The sequence below is a fragment of the Pocillopora verrucosa genome, chromosome 9 (assembly GCF_036669915.1).
Source record: "Pocillopora verrucosa isolate sample1 chromosome 9, ASM3666991v2, whole genome shotgun sequence".
Taxonomy (NCBI): Eukaryota; Metazoa; Cnidaria; class Anthozoa; order Scleractinia; family Pocilloporidae; genus Pocillopora; species Pocillopora verrucosa.
The window spans coordinates 972,245-993,042 of record NC_089320.1 but is presented as its reverse complement, the minus strand read 5'-3'; the positions used below and the strand labels follow the sequence as shown (position 1 = coordinate 993,042).

General features: G+C 38.1%; 2 protein-coding genes and 1 pseudogene across 2 annotated transcripts in view; all 3 read right to left on the bottom strand.

Moving 5' to 3' along the window:
* Window positions 1–309: 309 nt before the first annotated feature.
* LOC136283236 (uncharacterized) lies at window positions 310–4,079 on the bottom strand. The gene is made up of 5 exons (XM_066171728.1): window positions 3,977–4,079; window positions 3,030–3,286; window positions 1,959–2,073; window positions 1,534–1,856; window positions 310–1,021 (listed from the first exon to the last, which is right to left on the bottom strand). The coding sequence occupies exons 1-5, from the start codon at window positions 4,077–4,079 to the stop codon at window positions 833–835; spliced, it is 987 nt and encodes a 328-aa protein (XP_066027825.1). The 3' UTR covers window positions 310–832.
* Window positions 4,080–6,373: 2,294 nt separating this feature from the next.
* LOC136283233 (uncharacterized) lies at window positions 6,374–13,224 on the bottom strand (annotated as a pseudogene).
* Window positions 13,225–15,322: 2,098 nt separating this feature from the next.
* Window positions 15,323–20,798, bottom strand: part of LOC131771091 (uncharacterized) — a 30,298-nt gene continuing 24,822 nt past the window's right edge. The window contains exons 15-18 of the mRNA XM_066171863.1: window positions 19,163–19,419; window positions 18,164–18,278; window positions 17,746–18,059; window positions 15,323–17,201 (exon numbers count right to left, since the gene is read on the bottom strand). Coding sequence (XP_066027960.1) covers window positions 17,013–17,201; window positions 17,746–18,059; window positions 18,164–18,278; window positions 19,163–19,419 — 875 coding nt within the window. The 3' untranslated portion in view covers window positions 15,323–17,012. The remainder of the gene's footprint in view (window positions 17,202–17,745; window positions 18,060–18,163; window positions 18,279–19,162; window positions 19,420–20,798) is intronic.

The following is a 20,798-nucleotide window of genomic DNA, read 5'->3' as shown; positions in this document are numbered from 1 at the left end:
CTTATCAATTACGACTTGGGCGTATTAACCAGGGAACTCTTCTACGTTCCAGCTCTTATAGTAAATAGTCTCTGAACAGTTACCTGTCTCATTTCTGACAACCTTAACGTATTGACAAACACAAAAACTCTTATACCCTTGTTACGATCACTGCTGACGTGGATAGCATATTATATTGAAAGGAATTTTGTGTGTGTCGGAATCGGTGCTAATATGGCACTGCGTGTGCTGATTGAAATAGATTAAACTTAAAAAATGCAGTGTAAGATTCGCAATTTTGAAAAACCAAATCTCACATGCGTTGATCAATCTACCTTGGCTGTTTTAATAACATGATCTTTGCACCCTCGATACTGGTTTTTAATTAGAGAAAACTATTGCGCTATTTTGGAACCTGTTTTGGAAGCTTAAACAAAAAGGACTACAATCCGTATTCTGAACAAAATCTACCAGGAGTTTTTACAGCCAAGGATTTTTCAAAGTAAATGTTGAGTGTTCATAAGAGCCTTCAACAGAAATTTCAACAAAACAAGAAGCACTTTAATATGATATGATTGCTAGCATCTAAAGCAAAAGACTCTCATTTTGTCGTGGTAATTCAACGTAACAAGTGGATGATACGTACAGCATTTTTTGCCACGCGTATAAAATTGTGTCATAATACTTTTCTACTGTTCCTACAAACAGCGTGAGTGTTCCTATCTATGCTAACACAAAGCAAGTTCTCTACAAAAGAACCACACAATATCAAAAGCTGTTAAACCTTACTGTCAGAAGGTGACTATCTGTAAAAACCTGAAAAACGCCTATCCTTTGTGCCCTTACTTTCCCTTCAGTTGTTTTCGTTTAAATAGTGAGGACAAATGATGTCTCCTTTAAGGTCGTCAAAGTTGATGTGACCCCAACAACAATTCCTCTCATCAACTAGTCTGACTTGGGCGTATTGACCAATGAATTCTTTTACGTCCCAGCTCTTACGATACATTGTCTCTTTGCAGTTGCCTGTTTCTGTTCTGACAACCTACATGTAACAACAAACATATCAAACAGTTTTAAACCTTTGTTTCGATCAGTGCTGACATGTCTGACATGATTGTATCATACTTTAATTCAAAGGAAGAGCAACCTCTTACTGTTGAAATCAAGACATTACGGCATCGACCGTGCTGATTGCAATGCTCTGCACTGTCGTTTCAATGGTCTGTATGCTAAAGACAAATAAAGTGTGCCAGACGCGAGGTTGTTTCCCTCGTGGAACCTCTCTTGAGGAAACTCAAAATAAGCTATTTATAAGGTAAAAATATATTTGGGAAGTAAAAACCAAACGATTTCGACACTAGATCTCTTTGTTTTTTAAATAGATTTTTTTCCTTGTAAATAGCTCATTGTAAACCATACAAATCTCATGGATATGACGAAGCTCAAAATGGCTTCGCAATTTTGAAAGACCAAATCTCTGATACTTTGACAAATCTACCTAAACTGCTTCATTAGAATCAAAGGAAACATAATGGTCAAAGTGAATAATCTCACCTGGTTTTTGACAATAAGTTCCGCACGAATATCACTTATGTTACATCCTCCACCGATGAGAAACGAGATATCTCTGCCAACGATACGGAAACAAGGAGAAATGAGAGTTCCTTGGGGTGGGTCGGCTTGTGCTGGGTGCTGCCATCCTGCTGGATCGCTTTCGCGGGGTCGATTCTCAGCTCCCCCTATCCACCAGTCCCCTTGTTGCTGGGCGCTTTCTCTGTAGCGTGCTGCTGGATTGTCACCAAATGTTGGTTGATAAATGAAAGCTGTGCCTGTCATTTCCCATCCACCGATTCCATCTTCAAAGTCAAAGCTGCAGGCTACAATAGAAAAAAAGAAAAAATACGGAATTTTTTATCTCCCAGAATACCCTATGGTTACATTTGGTATTGAGTTTACTTTACAGGTTTGTACTCAATTACTTTTATTGCAGTATGCGCCAATGAACCCTGAAGGACATTTGCAACGAAATCCTTTATCGGTGTATCCAGCATGACAAGTTCCATTGTTGAAACAAGGACTGCTGCTGCATGGATTCTGTTCAAGACAAAAGGACTGCGTATTATAAATGTCTATGGTTAGTTATTATTTTTTCTAAAGTAACACAGTCTTGCTGGAGTGATAACCTCTTCATGCTTTTTGATCAAGTGAAGACTAGAATCAGTTACACTTGTTGATCACTAAACCAGAAAATCGGTCGATCGAGTTACTGGATATTTCGTTGGTCGAGTAGTGGTTGATTTATTTAGAATGGCTCCTATTCTTTTTAGCCACGGGTTCTTTGATTTTTCTCGTTTTAACGCTGTACAGATAAACCACTGGTGTCTGTTAGCATTCATTCCCGTATTGGTACTACCAAACACAAGATAAGTCACCAAAGAGATATGATGGGCCAATGTCACCCCATCCATTTCCGTATTGGAATGTTCTCGTTTTAACGTTGTACAGATGACACCACTGGTGTACCGTAGCTTTGGTATTCTCCCTTCTTTAGGTGATTCCTTATTTTCCCTAAGTGTTCATTACTTATCTCTGTTTCGAAAACTACCATGCAAAAGATAGGTCACCAAAGAGATATGATGGGCTAATCTTACCCCATTCATTCCTGCATTGGTACAACCACACAAAAGATAGGTCACCAAACGGATATGAACGGCCAATGTCACCCAATTCATTCCCGTATTGGTACTAATCACATGCCTTATTTCATCGGTTCACAGTATATTTTGTGGTAGTTTTAAACGAACGTTAAACTGAAACACTCGAGCGATAGGTATAGAGTCGATAGAACTTATGGAACAATGTACTATATAATCTGTGGAAAAATCACTCAATCTCATACAAAATCGGGTCAAAACGTTTCACGTGATGCCCGGTACAACACTGAAGAATCACCTTAATTCAAAACAAGGATTGCAGGGATCGCTTGAGAAGTGATCCAACAAAATTATCGCCCACAAGAATTGTTCGCCGTCTGAAATAATTTACTTTACCTCGATGCTTAAATGAGTATAATCTTGTTTACTCTGAAGGACGGATGAGCCTGGACTTTCGTCCGAAGCATTGTTTAACTCACAAATGTAGTTGCCTCCTTGCGAAGGCCCCAAATTTATGGACACACAATTGGGCTCCATATAGCACAGCACGTTACATCTCCCTTGGTGGGGTACCTCTACAAGCCTGATTAAGTGCCCCTCTATGACTTTGCCCTTTAGTGGTTCTTTGAAAACAATGGATCGACATTCTTCACCTGCTTAGTATTCAAATAGCAAAAGAGAATGAAATGGTAAAGTTAATGTACAGTTTTGGTTTAGAGAAATTGGTTTCAATGGCTGGATAATATCTCCAAAAAAGTTAATTTGTCTCGACAGACGCTGGATCATGGCTTCCTGTTGTTGTTGTTGTTGTTGTTTTTTTTTTTTTTTGCACTGTGAGAGTTTTCTCTGCTACGGCATCCTGGGAGATTAAAAGTTCTCCTTCAATTTTTCGCTTAAGAAAGATTTTGCCTCAGTGGCTATCTCTGTAAGATTTTGAATGTACATCAAAGCAAGTTGTGAGAACCAGAGGCAAGATGACCGTCAAAGAGGAAAGCAAATAATTAACATCTCTTTTCAAATCGATCCCAATGTATATGAACTACTATTGGAAATTTGATCATTGCGTCAGATTCTTGTGCCACCAACTGCGGCGCAAATACTAATTTGGCGGTACAAACACCCAGCTACGGCACAAATACTCATTTGTGCCGCGAACTGGGGCACAAATGAGTATTTTGTAAGATATTCTAATCGACAATAATCTTTGTAGAACTCTCTTGTGACTAGACATAGCCGTCCATCCCTAACGAATAAAAAAAAGTTATATTTACAGGAGGTATTCAAACTGTGGAAAGGAATTAAACAAATATCAGCAAAACAAATTCAAAACTTTGTCGACTTACCTGCGGAACATCCAGAGGATAACGGAATAATTATACCGCTATAAAAGAGAAAGCTTAAAAGTAAAACGGAAGCTTCCATACTCAGCTTACACGTTTCCGCCATTTGCTTGTGTTCTAGAATAAAAGATTACCAGTCACGCATTGAATTAACAGTTTACAACATTTTAAAAATTGCCATGTCTGTACAGCTAAAGGCGTTTTCGTACATGTTGGCAAACTTGAAGTGACTCCAGTTGGTTTGTTCAACAGAATGTTCTCAAGAAGATGGTCGTGCTGTTGTTAGTGGCTTGGACAGGTGCTCCTTAAATGGTGTGGATCACTTACGACGTTGGTAACAAAGACGCCAGCGGGGATCATTCATTAACTATGCAGCCAATCACACGAATGCAATGAGTAAAACACTTTTATTGTCTTCGGAATAGTTCCTTTCCTTTCCAGCAAACCGTTATTTGAAGCCTTTAGAATCTGAGAACGCTATTTTCTTTCATCTTTACAGCGCAAGGGGCAGGATATCACGCTCATCTGCAATTATTTCTCACAATGCGGAATCATTTTAACAAAACATATAACCATTTAGCATAACGTTGTATGACAAAGCTAAATACAGCGGCTCATTAATCATTAAAATTGAAGACTAAACCCTTATAACAATTCAACTGAATGGCGAAGATTACCTATTATTCAACAGTAACGTTTTATTTTAATGGCAATAGTGGCAAAGGCTTATGTTATAACGAAATTCTTTAAAATACTGAAGTATCTAATTGATGAAGCAACATGAAGTCAAATTGAAGACATCTCGTTGGCTGTTAAATTATTCATAGTCACGAACTTGTCAAGTCGTTAAAAGGAAAATTAGTGAGAAAAATGTGTCTCGCAGCGTCTTACGTGGGGCTACATTTCATCTACTGCGAGATTAGGCTGTATGTAAGTTAAACGTCAAATTAATGATTATCAAGCGACTAAATTCTGTGCATATACGAGCCATATTGATTTATTGTTATATGCGTATACACCCGAATTGTTATTTCTCAACCCTCTCTCATCAGGTATATTAATTTGCATAGGTACTTACATAATCTAGTGGAAGACATTGCTTATTATATTGGTTTTACAGAAGCACAACTAATATTCATGGATCAATAAAGCAGCTAAAACACACCTCTCAATAATTAAATGTCTCTGGTTATCATTTTACCGGCTCCGCAACTCCGCGCTGCAAGATGCACTTGAAGATATCCTTTGCCTTCAAGATATCCATTGGGAAAATGAAGAGTTTGCTCGTCTAATTGCGTCTGCTGAAAACAGTGAGCCTTAATTATTGGCGAACGAGCTAACTTAAAGTCTGTCAAAATGTGGGTTTCATCGGCCTATTATTTATAATCTGATTCTAACGCCACAACCGGCCAAATTATTTCCAACAATGCTTCGATTTAGAATGTTTCTATTTAAATGTTTGTAATTTTGTTCGCAGTGTTGCATATACACTTTAATTTGGTAAAAAGCTAAGCTTCGACCCTGTACGAGCTCAACATAAGTTTGATCCTAAAGGAAGGGGCAGGGAAAAACCGCTTCAGCAGTTTCTGAAATACAGTCGACCCTGTATTAAGTGGGGAATAGCGGAATGACCGCTAAATGCAGATTGACCGCTTAATACAGCTTCCACAGGGAAGAGTATTTTAAAAAACGATTAAAAAACGCCATCTTATGCCATAATTGATAACTCAATGTACAAAAACGTTTATTTCGGGAGAAAAAAATGGCTTAAAAGTTACTTGAATGATTTTTCTTTGTTTTATCTGAGTAATATCGCAGTAAGTGACCGTTTCATACAGGTGTAAGATAATACAATTGGGACTTAGTAAAGGGTGGCCACGACCGCTAAATAGGTGAAAATTACAATGATTACGAGGAAACAGATTCGGAGATTTTGACAGCCAGCCGCTTATTACAGTTTCAACAGTAGTAATAAAACTCTCCCAGGAATCCCTTAGAACATTAGTGGATTCTGGAGATTGTTAAGGAAAAGTGACGTATGTCTAGGCAAAGGATGAAGTTTAAAACTGGAAATTGAGAACAGATATGCTTTGATAGCAACATATTAAATCAAGAGGAGTTTTGGTAAGTCAAGTCAGAGTTGCAAAGGAGTTCTTCAGCAAATAATTCGTGAGTTTGGAGGGCGTGAAAGTCCACTGTAAAGGCGAGAAAACTTGTAAAAGAAAGACAAATCCTCCTTTTTAAAGATTTTGATAGGCCTTCATCCGGGTGTCTTTGTCCAAGGCAAAATAAAATGTCTATAAAACAGAACGAGATTCTTGATAGGACTAGAGTTTGGTATTCACAAAACAGATTCTATCAAAAACAGGTGTGGAGGAATTCTTTTATTATTTTCTAAAGGTTTACAGATTAATACACGATACATGATAACATGATTGTGTGACTAAAAGTGAAAAAAACCCGCTACCAGGCAAATGGTCTCGATAATAAGGAAATGATTTTTTATTTCACATTTTTATTATTCCGCCTCGTCTCCTTAAATCTTTTCGATCAAGCATTTGTCAGACGGGTGGACAAATGACATCCCCTCTGAGGTCATCAAAGTTAATGTGAGCCCAGTTAGCTGATCTCTCGTCAACTAATCTGACTTGAGCGTATTGACCAATGAACTCCTCAACGTCCCAGCTCTTACGGTACATCGTCTCCGAACAGTTTCCCGTCTTAGTTCTGACAACCTAACAACGAACGATTGAAAAAGGTTTAGGACGTTAGCGACAGAACAAAGTTATGGTCTCTAAGGAGTCTCTGGATTAAGTGACTTAGTACTCTTTTGCCTCTTTCAACAGATACAACGATATTTGTAGGAAAGGGGAACAGAAAAACAAAAGTTTTTGCTCCATTATATTCTATTGTTTTCAAAATTGTTTTCATTTTTTGTTTTGTTTTGTTTTTGTTATTATCGTCATCGTCACCGTCCTCGTCATTGTCATTTTCACCATTTTTGTATTGAAATGCATTCTTAAGTCGGAAAATATATAGGAAGTTTGATTCTTGCGGCGGGCAATTGCTAAAAAGTTTTGCTGCGTTCGAGAAGGGACATTGATTGGTGATAACTTATTGCGAGTGACCTACAGGGGAAGCACTAAGACTCGACTGAAAATAATCGGCGGTCGAACTTCTGTAGAATACGAGGCGTAACTGAAGGATCGCCGCACGCTTCATGCCTCCATACTATAGTTGTATATTAGCTTTGCATATCGGTGTTGCCGAAGAAAAAAAACAGGAAGGGAAATATTGCAACGCATAATGCAATGAGAGATTCCTACCTCGTTGTTAACAATGAGTTCCGCGCGGATTTCATTTATCTCGCAGCCCCCACCAATAAGAAACGAGATGTTATGGCCAACGATCTGAAAGCAGGGGGAAGTTAGAGTGCCTTGGGCTAAATCCGCATTCAGTGGTCGTTTTCCGGGAGGTGCGCCTTCCTTTGGTCGAAGTTCAGCCCCCCCTATCCACCAATTCCCCTGTTGTCTGGCGCTTTCTCTTTTGCGTGCCTTTGGATTGTCACCAAATGTTGGTTGGTTATCAAAAGCTGTGCCTGACTTCACCCACCCACCGATGCCGTCTTCAAAGTTAAAACTGCAGGCTGAGACAAAATAGAAGCAATTATCTAACGTATACTTCCCACCAACCCATCTATTTTTTTTTTTTGGTTTACCTTCTTTGCAAAATGTGCCAGTGAATCCAGTAGGACATTTACAACGAAATCCTTTACTGGTGTATCCAGCTTGACATGTGCCACTGTTGAAACAGGGACTGCTGCTGCAGGGATTCTTTTCAAAAGAAAATTGAATTTGTTGGTTTTTGATTTTTTGATTAGTATTAAATTTTTGTTTAGGAGCTCCCGTCCCCTCTGAAAACCATGTGATCTTCTTAAATCCTCCACCCCCACCCCTCAGGCATCAAATAATGATCAGTCTTTATAATACAGTTTTCTTTAAGTGAAAGCAAAACTTCCCAGGCATCTATGAAATTGATATCAGCATTCTCTGGTTTGTTTTTTGAATTCATACGCTAATTTACAATGTAATGACCTGCCATGGATGACCTCTGAGAAACAAAGCTAGCGTCACAAGCAAACTTCTGTTTTGACTCTGAATGCACACAATTTGAAAGAGGGATTGTTCACTAGGTACATCAAGTACTTTACCTCAATACCAAGATAAATGTAATCCTTTTTACTCTGTAAAACACGTGAGCCTTTGTTGTCATCCGTGGCATTATTCAACTCACAAATGCATGTATGTATGTAACTTTTTGTCTACACTGTGGTTACGTCACGACTAAAAGGATCGCCTTAAATAATTTTCTTGGCCATATGAAATCAGTCCGAAGTACCTCTATAGCAACGTAAATATGACCCTCTTTACTTTGTAGGACAGACGAGCTTTCATTTCCTCCCGTAGCATTGTTCAACTCACAAATGTAATTCCCTCCTCGAGTAGTAGGTCGAACATTAATGGACACACAGTTGGGCTCCAGAAAACAAATCACTCTACAGCTTCCCTCATGAGGAACCTCCACACTCCTGATTTCGTGTCCTTGCATGACTCTATCTTGTTCTGGTTGACTTCAAACAATGTGGCGGCATCCGTCATCTTTTTTAGCAAATACCAAATCAGTGTGGAGAAAAGGTATTCATATCATTGTTCACCTTTTGGTTTTGGATCGCATACGCAGCAAAAGGAGCAAAGCACGCAGAGCAAAACTTTTCCTCCAACTTGGTTTGGGTGCGTCCTCGTCATTTCTTTCCACGTCGCGAAGGGAGAATCCGAGAATCCGAGAACACCTTCACGAAGTGGAAAGAAATAACAAGGACGCATCCAAACCAAGTCGCTAGACATCTTAATCTTCCTAATCATTCTAAACAGCATATGGCAGTCTGCGGCCTTTCCTTAAATCTAGGCAGTTCGGAAAGCCGTAAAACACTAGAACAAAAATTTATATTCCAAATCGGCACCCTTAATCCCCAAGGAATCAACGAGCGCTTTTCATTCAACTGATTTATTGCTGTTTTCTCGTCACCATATTCCAATAAATGGCGTAGCTCCACTTTCTGCATATAAACCCACACACAAACCACAATTCATCCAATCGCTCTGGCGAAGGGCTAACGCTAGAAACGTCCGCTTTTTTACCCTTTACGGTGGTTAATTTACGTTTTCAACTCAGTTGTTAACACTAAATTACCTGCTATACTCTCCCACCGACGCAGCACCACGATTTCTTTAGAAACTTACCCCTTTATTCATTTATAAAACACTAGCTGTCTTTCTGAAGTTATGTGAAGCGGTAATTCGTGTTTCATGAGCTGAGGATTTATGCTCAGAAACTCCAGTTTACTTTCTTTTTGTTCCAATATTGATGCAATGGATAACCAAGACAGTTTAAAGCTCTTCACTTGTGAGATAGGTGATTGTTTGGCGACTATTTTGGATTTGCGCCCCCTCGACCTAATTTCCGCGCTGCCAGGGCCAGAAAATCGCTTTTTCTCCCGGGAGGAGACCCTTGAAAAGACGTTCTTACCAAACTCTTTTGGCATCAGAAGTGAGGGCTGGTGACCTTTGATTGACATTTCGGGGTCTCCGCCCCCTTGGTCCAATTCCTGCGCAGCCTGGACAGTTGGGACGTAATTCAGTGAGCATACAATCTCTTAGCAAATTCTCATTCCTTCCTAAAGAAACTTAGTTTACCTGAACAACCACCACCATCTCCAACTGATCTTTCCTTGCAACTACAACCATAAGAGCCATTAGTGTTTACACAGGTCGCATTCACACCACAAATGATGCTGGAATTTGCGCACTCGTCAATATCTAAAGAAAAAAGATAACGTAAGCTAAGGAAAATAATTTAAAAGGTTGATAAAGGATAATTTACTTCTGGCAATACTTAGACTACATTTTAATTTAATTCTGACGAGAAATATGGACGACTCTATCAGTATTAGTTGTTATTATATCGCTGCCAGTGCCCTTGCGCATTTTGAAGCGAATCCTGTCTTCTGATTGGCTACCTGAGCGGATAAAATGGGTCCATCATGCCATCAGTCTGCGCAAGAAAGAAAATTGCTCGGAGTGAACTTACAGAAGAGTTCGTAAGTTATGGACAGTGTCAGCGACGGAGTCGCAAAAAGCAGTAGAAGACGGTCCAAATAAAGAAAAGTCGTGGGTTTATTGGGCTTCAAAAACAGTTGGCTCTCTTTCCCATCTCTTGAAATAAACAGGTATTTCTTGATTTTTAACAAAACGAAATATTTTTTCTATGTGATAGATCCTTTATTGACCAAGCTTGTTCGGTTAAGATGGATAGACATTGGTTACGTTTTGTTTTCAGCGTTTTTAAGGCCGAGACAAAACAATTACAAGAGCAACTGGTGTTGGTATTCGCGTCACAAAGGTGGCTGCCTTTCCTGCTTCATCATTAGACCCCGTTCGTTGATGATATCCACTCTTGTGGAGAATAGAACTCCCTTGGACATCACAAGACTCAAGTCCCAAGAAAAGTGTGTTATCCAATTAGGTGAGCAAAGGTTTGTGTGAGAGTAGTATTGGAAAGAGCCCCGCAGCCGATGCCCGACAGATATTCTTACCAACCACAAATAAATTTTTGATCGGCGGGCTTAACGGCTGAGATGAAAGGTCACAACAGAACATAAACAGACGGTGGGAAGTTAAAAGAGAGACAAGGTTGACATTGTCCGAAGAGCAGAGAAAGCGACGAGGACAAATGAAATGAAATAAGGACGAATTTGGTATCTCTGACCACGATAGATGACAAAATGCCAGTTCCTAACCGTAAGCAGGGGTTAAAACGAAGTAAGTTCATTATACCTGTACATACATGTCCAGTTCCATTGTATCCCTCCTTACATGTGCATTTATACGAGCCATAAGTGTTTGAACAGTGTGCATTCACGTCACAGCGCAAGATATCACTCTTACATTCATCGATGTCTAGGAGATAAATGGTAAATAATGAAAGAATAGATGAAATAGAAATTAACAGAAAAAAACAAAAAACTAAAAAAAAAATCTTTGACAGGTACAGGTTGAGATAAAATGAAATAGGCTAACCTCCAGTCCCAAAGTTCATATCGCAAAACATCAACTCTGTCTTTCCATTACCAGTTGGATTCAGCCAGTACTTGTTGCTAGTGGAATCTTTTCCCTCACTTGCCTTTATTTCTTGGCAAGACATTGCTGGTAATTCCATAATGGAACCCAGAGGTGCTGCAATACATAATAGATTGCAAAATGAATTCGTGGGATAACTACTTAGATAATTTGCAAAAATTTTTTCTCGGAAAAGGTCCGGATGGGACTAAATTGTTTACATTATGAGAGAGATGGTAAGTTTTGAGCTCGGTAGAAATAGAGAAAGATGTTTTTCATATTGTCACGAGCGTGGGATTAATAAAAAGTTCTGAGTTCCCATGAGGAATCGAAACTCAGACCTTCGGTTTCCGCGGTTCGATGTACCACTGAGCCTCAGAGACTCTAAGGTGAGCGAGGCCCATTACGAATTTCATACATAACGCACGTCTGCTAGAATATCGACAGCGTCCTGTTTTTGTAAATAGAATAAGAGAGATAGTAGGTAATTTTCTCTTTGTCCCACGCTCGTGACAAGACGAAAAACATCTTCCTCTATGTGCATAAATGTATCTAACTCACTGAAATGTGGTGGAGTATTTCATTCGAATTTTTCTTACCTTCCTCTGAAAGCGAAGGGTAAAACGGTTATTAAAGCATGTTAAAAATACTATTAAATATGAAAACATCAAAGGTAAATATCATTTATGAATAAATTGACGCTTTTACAAATTCAACCTTTTTTTCCCACTTTCATTTCTCTTAGATAAGCATCAGAACTAACATTTTTTTCAAATGTGTTAAAACACAGAAGCAGTAAGATAAGTTTATCGGAAAAACCTAACTCAACATTTTTCTTCAAAAATGAAATTTGTTAAAAAAAAGCTTTAAATGTCCTAAAGAAGCACCTGTCAGGGTTGCTCACGGCGACACCGTGAAAACACAGAAACTTTAAAGCAAAACACGATTTAAAAATAAAAACAACATCTTGAAGTTAGAATTCGAACCCATGAGTGATAGTCTTCCCAAAACTTTCCTCGTGAGGGCCGCACGCGATCATGAGAACAGAGCTGGAAAAACTTGCATGAGCTGGCTTACGGTCCGGCGTGATGCAATATGGTTAAAATTGTCAGCCAGAAGAAGATCGACAGTCTTAGGATAAACGCTCCTTGTCTGAATTCGGTCGTGCCGGACCCGAAACACTTTGCTCTTTGTCATAACGTGCGAACGAGTAGGGCCTTCTCACTGCATCAGCAACTACATACTGCGCTATAAAATATACTTTATGAGTAAATCTTTCTTAGACAACATTCTTGAACTTAAAACATACCCCTTCCGTTTAAACGCCGGATATGAAACCAACCAGGGGCCGAGCGAAAACTTTCAGGCCTCGCCTCTTTGGTGCGGTTGTTCAATTCGCAGATCTTTTCCTTTCTGTTGTAGTTATAGCTTTGGCAGGTAATTTCTTGTCCACACCGAATATCACAGATGTGAGGAGCTAATGCTGAAACCCTTTTAAACACGAACTTTTCAAGTTTCATGCCTTGAATGTTGATCTCCATCCTGCACTGTTCATTAGCACATACGCAGCCCACGAAAAAAGCCAAGATAAAGGAAAAAAAATATTGCCACAGCATTTTTCCTGTAAGAATAAAGAATTAATCCATGCTTAGCGTGCGTATATGGCGTTGTGGATGCATATGGAGAGTTTGGAGAGCACGAAGCGCAGCCGAGAGCAACTCTAGCCTCTTGGGAAACTATTTTTTTTTTAAGCCTTTCTTTTTTGTTTGTTGGTGACATTTTTAACTGCTCGAGGGATTTTTATTCAAAAATCTTGAGTCTTGAGATTTTTAAAGCATTAGTTGTAAAATAATGTCCGCTTTTCTAGCCATTCCTCCCTAATTTTAAATCAAAACTGATGAAAAGAAAGCTTCCTCACCTTTAAAGAGGAAATTAAAGCACAGCCATTTGAGGTGTTCTTTGGCGTGGATCACCATCCGGAAAGTTTGCATTTTGAAGTTGTTCAGTGGTTGTTGTCATTGTTTAAACTAAAAAAGACGAAACAAAAACGAAAGTCTAGTTTAACAGCTTGAGCCACTGTTTTCTGGTAAACTGTTGTGAATGCAAAATTACCTCATGTTTAAATATAAATATAAACCACCCTCCAAACAGGTGGAATTCAAAATATATAAGTATATAATTCATAATTGGAGCTCAAGAGGGAACAGTGAACAGAAGTCAATCTTTGCTTTACTTATACCTCAGTTTTTTCACCAAAGAAAGCTTTTGCCTCTGTGAGTACCTCTGTAATTTTTCCGTTAGATTTACACCGAAGCAAGTTGTGAGAACTCGAGGCAAGTTATCCGTCAGAGAGGAAAGCAAATAATTTACATCTCTTTTTAAATCGATCCGAATGTAAATGAACTACTATTGGAAAGTTGATCATTGCGTCAGATTTCGCCAACCGCAGCACAAATGGGTATTTTACAAGATATTCCAATCGGGAATAATCTTGATAGAACTCTCCTGTGGCCAGACATAGCCGGTCCATCACTTGCAAATTTAAAAAATGTTTTATTTAGTGGAGGTATTAAAGCTATGGAAATGAATTGAACGAAAATCAGCAAAAGCAAATTCAAAACCTTGTCAACTTAGCTTCGGAGCATCCAGAGGATAACGGAATAATCATATCGCTATGAAAGAGAAAGATTAAAAGTAAAACGAAAGCTTCCAAGATTACCAGTCATGCATTAAAATAACAGTTTATATCACTTTCACGATAGCCATCTCTCTCCAGCTAAAGGCAAAGAATTTTGTGCATTTAAATGCGTTTTCGCATAGCAAAACTTGAACTGACTTCAGTTGGTTTATTTAACAGAATGTTCTTAAGAAGATGTTCGTGCTGTCGTTAATGGCTAAGACAGGTGCTCCTTTAATGATTGTGGATTACGCACGACGCTAGTCACAAAAACGCTAGCGTGGACTAATTATTATCTATTAACTATCCGGCCAATCACACAAATGCAATGTGTAAAACACCTTCAGAATAGTTCTATTCGAACAGACCGTCATTCGAAGTCATTACAATTTGTTTATCGGTGACATTTTAACTGTTCGAGCTATTGTTTTCTAGAGTATTATTTAAGCATTAACCAAGCATTAATTATTACATAATATGCTGGTTTCCAGCCATTTCTCCTCAACTTTACATCAAAACTGGTGAAAATAAAGGTCCCTTACCTTTAAAGAGGAAATTAAAGCACAGCCATTTGAGTTGTTCTTTAGCAAGGACCACCGTCCGAAAAGTTTCTATTTTAAAGTTGTTGGTTGTTGCTATGAAGCTATTGTTTAAATAAAACAGAACAAAACTAAACAAAAACGAATATATAATTGATTTCAGCCCCCTGCCTTCCTGAAAGTGTAGTCTGACAGCTTGAGCCACTGGTTTTTCGTAAATTGTGATGAGTGCAAAATAGCCTCATATTCATAATATTTTGATTGTGAATTAAAAATGATAACACTTGGTGAGTAATAATTTGCCCCCTAAATTGTGCGTGACCGCTGGAAATTGAAGATAATACCACAACCATCACTGTTAAACAGGTCGATAAAAAGTTCACTTTAGCCCTTCATCAAATCGGAAAACCCATCAGCCGGCTTTAAGCATTATGCATCCGAAATGTGGGTTCGAGTTCTGCTTTTCCAAACTTTGAAAAATTTGCAAGTGTTTATTTTCACAAAATTGTTCGAGAACTGTTGCTTATTACTTGCTAGTAATTCACTTCAAAAAAAGCATTACAGAAAATCAAGCAGACGAAATTTTGACACTGCGCGCACTGTTTATAGTTTGCACTCGTTTTACAACGTTTCCCTCGTTTTACATAAAAAAAGGGAATTATTTTCAGCCAATCAGAAGCGAGCAATTTTTTCATGTATATTATTACTCACGTGGCAAAAAAACTTGATCTTATAGTGTACTAGGAGGTCTTTTCTCGTTAAGACGTTATAAAAAAAAACGGACGCTGAAAAATGTCTTTACATCGTCCAAGACACGAAAACACTGTTTGGTTAACCCATCGTTTTACTATATTTTTTCAATTCCGAAGCAAAGCGATCAATGGAGTAAGGTTTGGAAAGATTTCATTGTAAAGGGAAAACCTTATGAAACAGAAGAATACGAAGAATAAGTCCAAAGTGCCGATGTTTTGGAGTGCATCTTTATTAGGAATAAAGTTTCTGTATTCTAATTAACCTTTGCCTCACTCATAGCAGACCCTGTGCTTGCACGTTCCAAATAAATATTCCTGAATAAGGTTTAAAATGAAAATTTCAATGTTGTGTTTCCATGCTTAAAAACCGATTGACCAAACTATGACCTAAACATTCTAAAGTGATATTTACGCAGAAAAGATAAAATTAAATATGATCGTTTTACTTTAAAAATTTGTAAAGCTAACAAACAATGAAATACTGATACATTTTCGGAGATCAGTTTCTACAATTTACTACGATATAACTTACCGAAGATTAAGAACTGCAAGACCCAAATATGAAGTGTGGCAAGGAGGCAAACAAGAAAATGTGATAAAGTTTTCTCGATTATGTAAATTTTTTACAGACGTTTTAATCGGATTAATTTCACTCTGCAAATCATAGTTCGTTTCCAACTCTGTAGACACAACACAAATGTTTTTCTGTATTCTAGAAATGTGCTTCTCTGCAACACTTGTGTCAGGTTTGTTTGACTCCCGCCAGTCTGAGCTATTCTAAAATCATTTTTCGCAAAATATTACTAACTGGAAGTAGGCTCTCGTCCCATGAAAACATTTAAAGTTCTAGTATTTACAATTTAGTAACTTTGATCCAAGAATTTTGCTTACAGGGAAGAGAACTCTAGTCGCCATAGCTTACAGCTGTACAACATTTCATTGGCTGAACTAAGTACAGCATAAAGGAGGGTTAAAGTAACAAAATGTAAGAAATCAAAATGGTCCGATACAAGATCTTGCGAGGTTTCCAAGACTAAGAACAATCGAAGAACCTCGTTTGATAACGCCAAATGCTACCCACAACATACTATATTAACATAACTAGTCTGACTTGAGCATGTTGATCAATGAACTCTTCTACCTTACAGCTCTTTTGGTACATAGTCTCCGAACAGTTACCTATTCAATTCTGACCATTTTAACGTAATGACAAACAAAAACTTTTATACCCTTGTTTCAATCAATGCTGACGTAGGTAGCATGACTGTATTGAAAGGATTTTTTTGTGTCGCAATCAGTTCTAATATGGCTCTGCGTGTGCTGATTGCAATAGGTTACACTTAAAAAATGCAGTATAAGTTTAATAATAATAATTTTGAAAAACCAAATCTGAGATACGTTACGTTGTCAATCTACCTAAGCCTACTGGCCTTCAATTTGGGAAAACCATTGCACTATTTTGAAACCTGTTTTGGAAGCTTACTCGAAAATGACGTAAATCTGTAACCTTGAACAAAATCTATTTGGAGTTTTTACAACCATGAACTTTCCAAAGTAAATATATTGAGTTTTCATACCTTCAACAGAAAATTCAACAAAAATAGAAGCATTCTAAGATGATATGATTGCAAAAGACTTTCATTTTTAAAAATGCAGCGGTAATACAATTTAATAAGTGGATGACATGTATAACATTTTCTGCCACGCGCATAACATTGTTTCATAATACTTTTCTACTGCTCTTATAAACAGAGTGAGTGTGCTTATCTATGCTAGCACAAAGTAAGTGCTATACAAAAGAACTACATAATGTCAAAAGCTGTTGACCCTTACTGTATAGTCTCAAGGTGGCTATCTGTAAAAAACCTGAAAAACGCTTTTGCCCTTACATTCCCTTCAGTTGTCTTCATATAAATAGTGAGGACAAATGATATCTCCTTTAAGGTCATCAAAATTAATGTGATCCCAACCGCCAGATCCCTCATCAACTAGTCTGACCTGGGCGTATTGACCAATGAATTCTTTTACATCCCAGCTCTTACGGTACATTGTCTCATAACAGTTCCCTGTCTCATTTCTGACAGCCTGCATGTAACAACAAACATATCAAATAGTTTTAAACCTTTGTTTCGATGAATGCTGACATATCTATCATGACTGTATCGAACATTTATTCAAATAAAGAGCAACCTCTTTCTATTGAAATAAAGACATTACCGCACTGAAGGTGGGTTTCAATGTTGTGTAAGACAAAGACAAATAAAACGTGCCAGACGCGATGTTGATTTGCCCGTGGAACTTCTCTCGATTTACCTAAAAATGAGCTAGGTATAAGGCAAAATATATTTGAAAAGAAAAAACCAAACATTGCCGATATCATCTTTTTCAAGGTCACCAGCATTTACCCTGATGATGACATAGTGTCGAAAACGTTTGGCTTTTCATTTTTTTACATATATCTTTTATTTGTGAATAGCTCATTGTAAACCTAAAGAAATCTCATGGATATCACGAAGCTCAAAATGGTTTCGCAAATTTGAAAGACCGAAGCTCTGATACCTTGATAAATCTACTTAGGCTGTCTCAAAAGAATCAAATGAAACATGACGGTCAAAGTAAATAATCTCACCTGGTTGTCGACGATAAGCTCCGCACGAATATTATTTCTGGGACATCCTCCACCGATGAGAAACGAGATATCTCTGCCAACGATACGGAAACAAGGAGAAATGAGAGTTCCCTTGGGTGAGTCGCCGTACTGTTTTCCCGCAGGATCGCTCTCGCTGGGTCGTTTCTCAGCTCCCCCTACCCACCAGTCCCCTTGCTGCTGGGCGCTTTCTCTGTTGCGTGCCACTGGATTGTCACCAAATGTTGGTTGGTAAATGAAAGCTGTGCCTGTCATTTCCCATCCGCCGATTCCATCTTCAAAGTCGAAGCTGCAGGCTACATTAAAAACAAAAAAGGAAGAGAAAAAAAAACTGAAATTGTCATCTCCCAGAATATCCTATGGTTACATCGGTCCTCTTTACAGTTTTGTATTCAATTACCTTTATCGCAGTATGCGCCAGTGAGCCCTGAAGGACATTTACAACGAAATCCTTTATCAGTGTATCCAGCTTGACAAGTGCCATTGTTGAAACAGGGATTACTGCTGCATGGATTCTGATCAAGAAAAAATTACTTATTATTATTTATATCCATGGTTGGTTCTTACTTATTCTCAAAGGAACACTGTCTTGCTGCAGCGATGATTTCTTCAGGCTTTTTGATCAATTCAGTTACACTTTGTCAGTAATTAAACCAGAAAATCGATTAATCGAGTTACTGGATAATTTGTTGGTCGACTAATGGTTGATTTTTTTAGGATGGCTCCTTCTCTTTCTAGCCACGGGTTCATTGATTTTTCTCTTTTTAACATTGTACTGATAACACCACTGATGTACCTTAGCTTTGGTATTTTACCTTGTTGAGGTGATTCCTAATTTCCTTGAGTGTTCATTGCCAATCTCTGTTTCGAGAACTACCGTACAAAAGATAGGCCACGAAAGAGATATGATGGGCCAATGTTACCCCATTCATTCCCGTATTGGTACAATCATACAAAAGATAGCTCTCCAAAGGGATATGATGGGCCAACGGTACCCCATTCATTCCTGTATTGGCACCACCATACAAAAGGTTGGTCACGAAGGGGATATGATGGGCCAATGTAACTCTATTCATTTCTGTATTGGCACTGATCACAAGCTTTATTCCATCGGTTCACGATACATTTTGCTGTAGTTTTTAAACGAACGCATAAAACGAAACACTTGAGTGATAGGTAGAGAGTCGATATATAGGACGTATGGAACAACGTAATATCTAATCTATGGAAAGATCACTCAATCTCATACGAAATCGGGTCAAAAAGTTTCTCGTGATGCACGGTGCAATACTAAGGAATCGCCTTAGTTCAATACAAGGATTGGAAGGCTAGTTTAAAAGTAATCCGACAAAATTAATGCGCACAATAATTGTCCGCCGTCTGAAATAAGTCACTTTACCTCGATGCTGAAATGGGAATAATCTTGTTTACTCTGAAGGACGGATGAGCCTGGACTTTCGTCCGAAGCATTGTTTAACTCACAAACGTAGTTCCCTCCTAGCGAAGGCCCAAAATTTATGGACACACAATTAGGCTCCGTATAGCACAGCACTTTACAGTTCGCTCGTTGAGATACCTCGACAAGCCTGATTAAGTACCCCTCCAAGACTTTGTCCTGTATTGGTTCTTTGAAAACAATAGATCGACATTCTTCACCTGTTCAGTATTTAAATAACAAAAGATAATGAAATGATAAAGTTGAAGTACGGTTTTGGTCTTGATAAAGAGGTTTCAATTGCAGGGTAATATTCCCAAAAAGTCAATTTGCCGTTAGATCATGGTTTCGAGATCCGCTTTTCCAAGCATCCTATAATAAATGTCATTTAACGAAACCTTGATTAGTATCTCCATCAGTAACGAGTGAATTCAAAACCTGTCCCTTAAGTGTCCCTAAAGGGTTTTATACAGATTATTCTGTATTAGCCGATAAATATCTATTTAAAGATTGAAAATAAGTTTCAAAAATGTTTTTTTTATTATGATTTATGAGATGGCGCGTGCATGTTTAAATTTAAATATGAACCACTTTCCGAACAGGTAGAATTCAAAATACAAATATAAAATTCATAATTGGAGCTCAAGAGGGAACAGTGAACAGAAGTCGAACAATCTTTGCTTTACTCATACTTCAGTTTTTTCGCCAAAAAATGATTTTGCCTCAGTGGGTACCTCTGAAATTTTACCGTTAGATTTTGAATGTACACCGAAGCAAGTTCTGAAAACACGAGGCGAGTTACCTGTCAGAGAGGAAAGCATATAATTTACATATCTTTTAAAATCGATCCCAATGTATATGAACTATTATTGGAATTTTGGTTATTGCGTCAGATTTCGTCAACCGCGGCACAAATGGATATTTTGCAAGAAATTCTAATCGACAGAGTTCGATAGAACTCTTTTGTGACCAGACATAGCCAGTCCATCACTTGCAAATTAAAAAAAAGTTCTATTAAGAAGGGGTATTCAAACTATGGAAACAAATTGAATGAATATTAGCAAAACAAATTCAAAACTTTGTCGACTTACCTGCGGAACATCCAGAGGATAACCGAATAATGATACTGCTACAAAAGAGAAAGCTTAAAAGTAAAACGGAGGCTTCCATACCCAGCCTAAACGTTTCCGCTTTTCGCTTGTGTTTTAGAATTAAAGATTACCACTCACGCACTGAAACAATAGTTTACATCATTTTAACAACAACCAATCCTGTCCAGCTAAAGGAAAAATTTGTTGTGGATTTAACTGCGTTTTGGCATATGTTGGCAAAACTTAAGGTGACTGCAGTTGGCTTGTTCAACAGAATGTTCTCAAGGGGATGTACGTGCTGTCTTTAATAGCTAAGACAGGTGCTCCTTAAATGATTGTGGATTACGCACGACACTGATCACAAAGATGCCAGCGGAGACCATTCATTAATTATCCAACCAATCACACGAACAATTTCATTACCTTCAGAATAATTCTGTACGAGCAAACCGTTATTCGAACTCTTGAATTTGTTTATCGGTGATATTTTTAACTACTCGAGCGCTTGT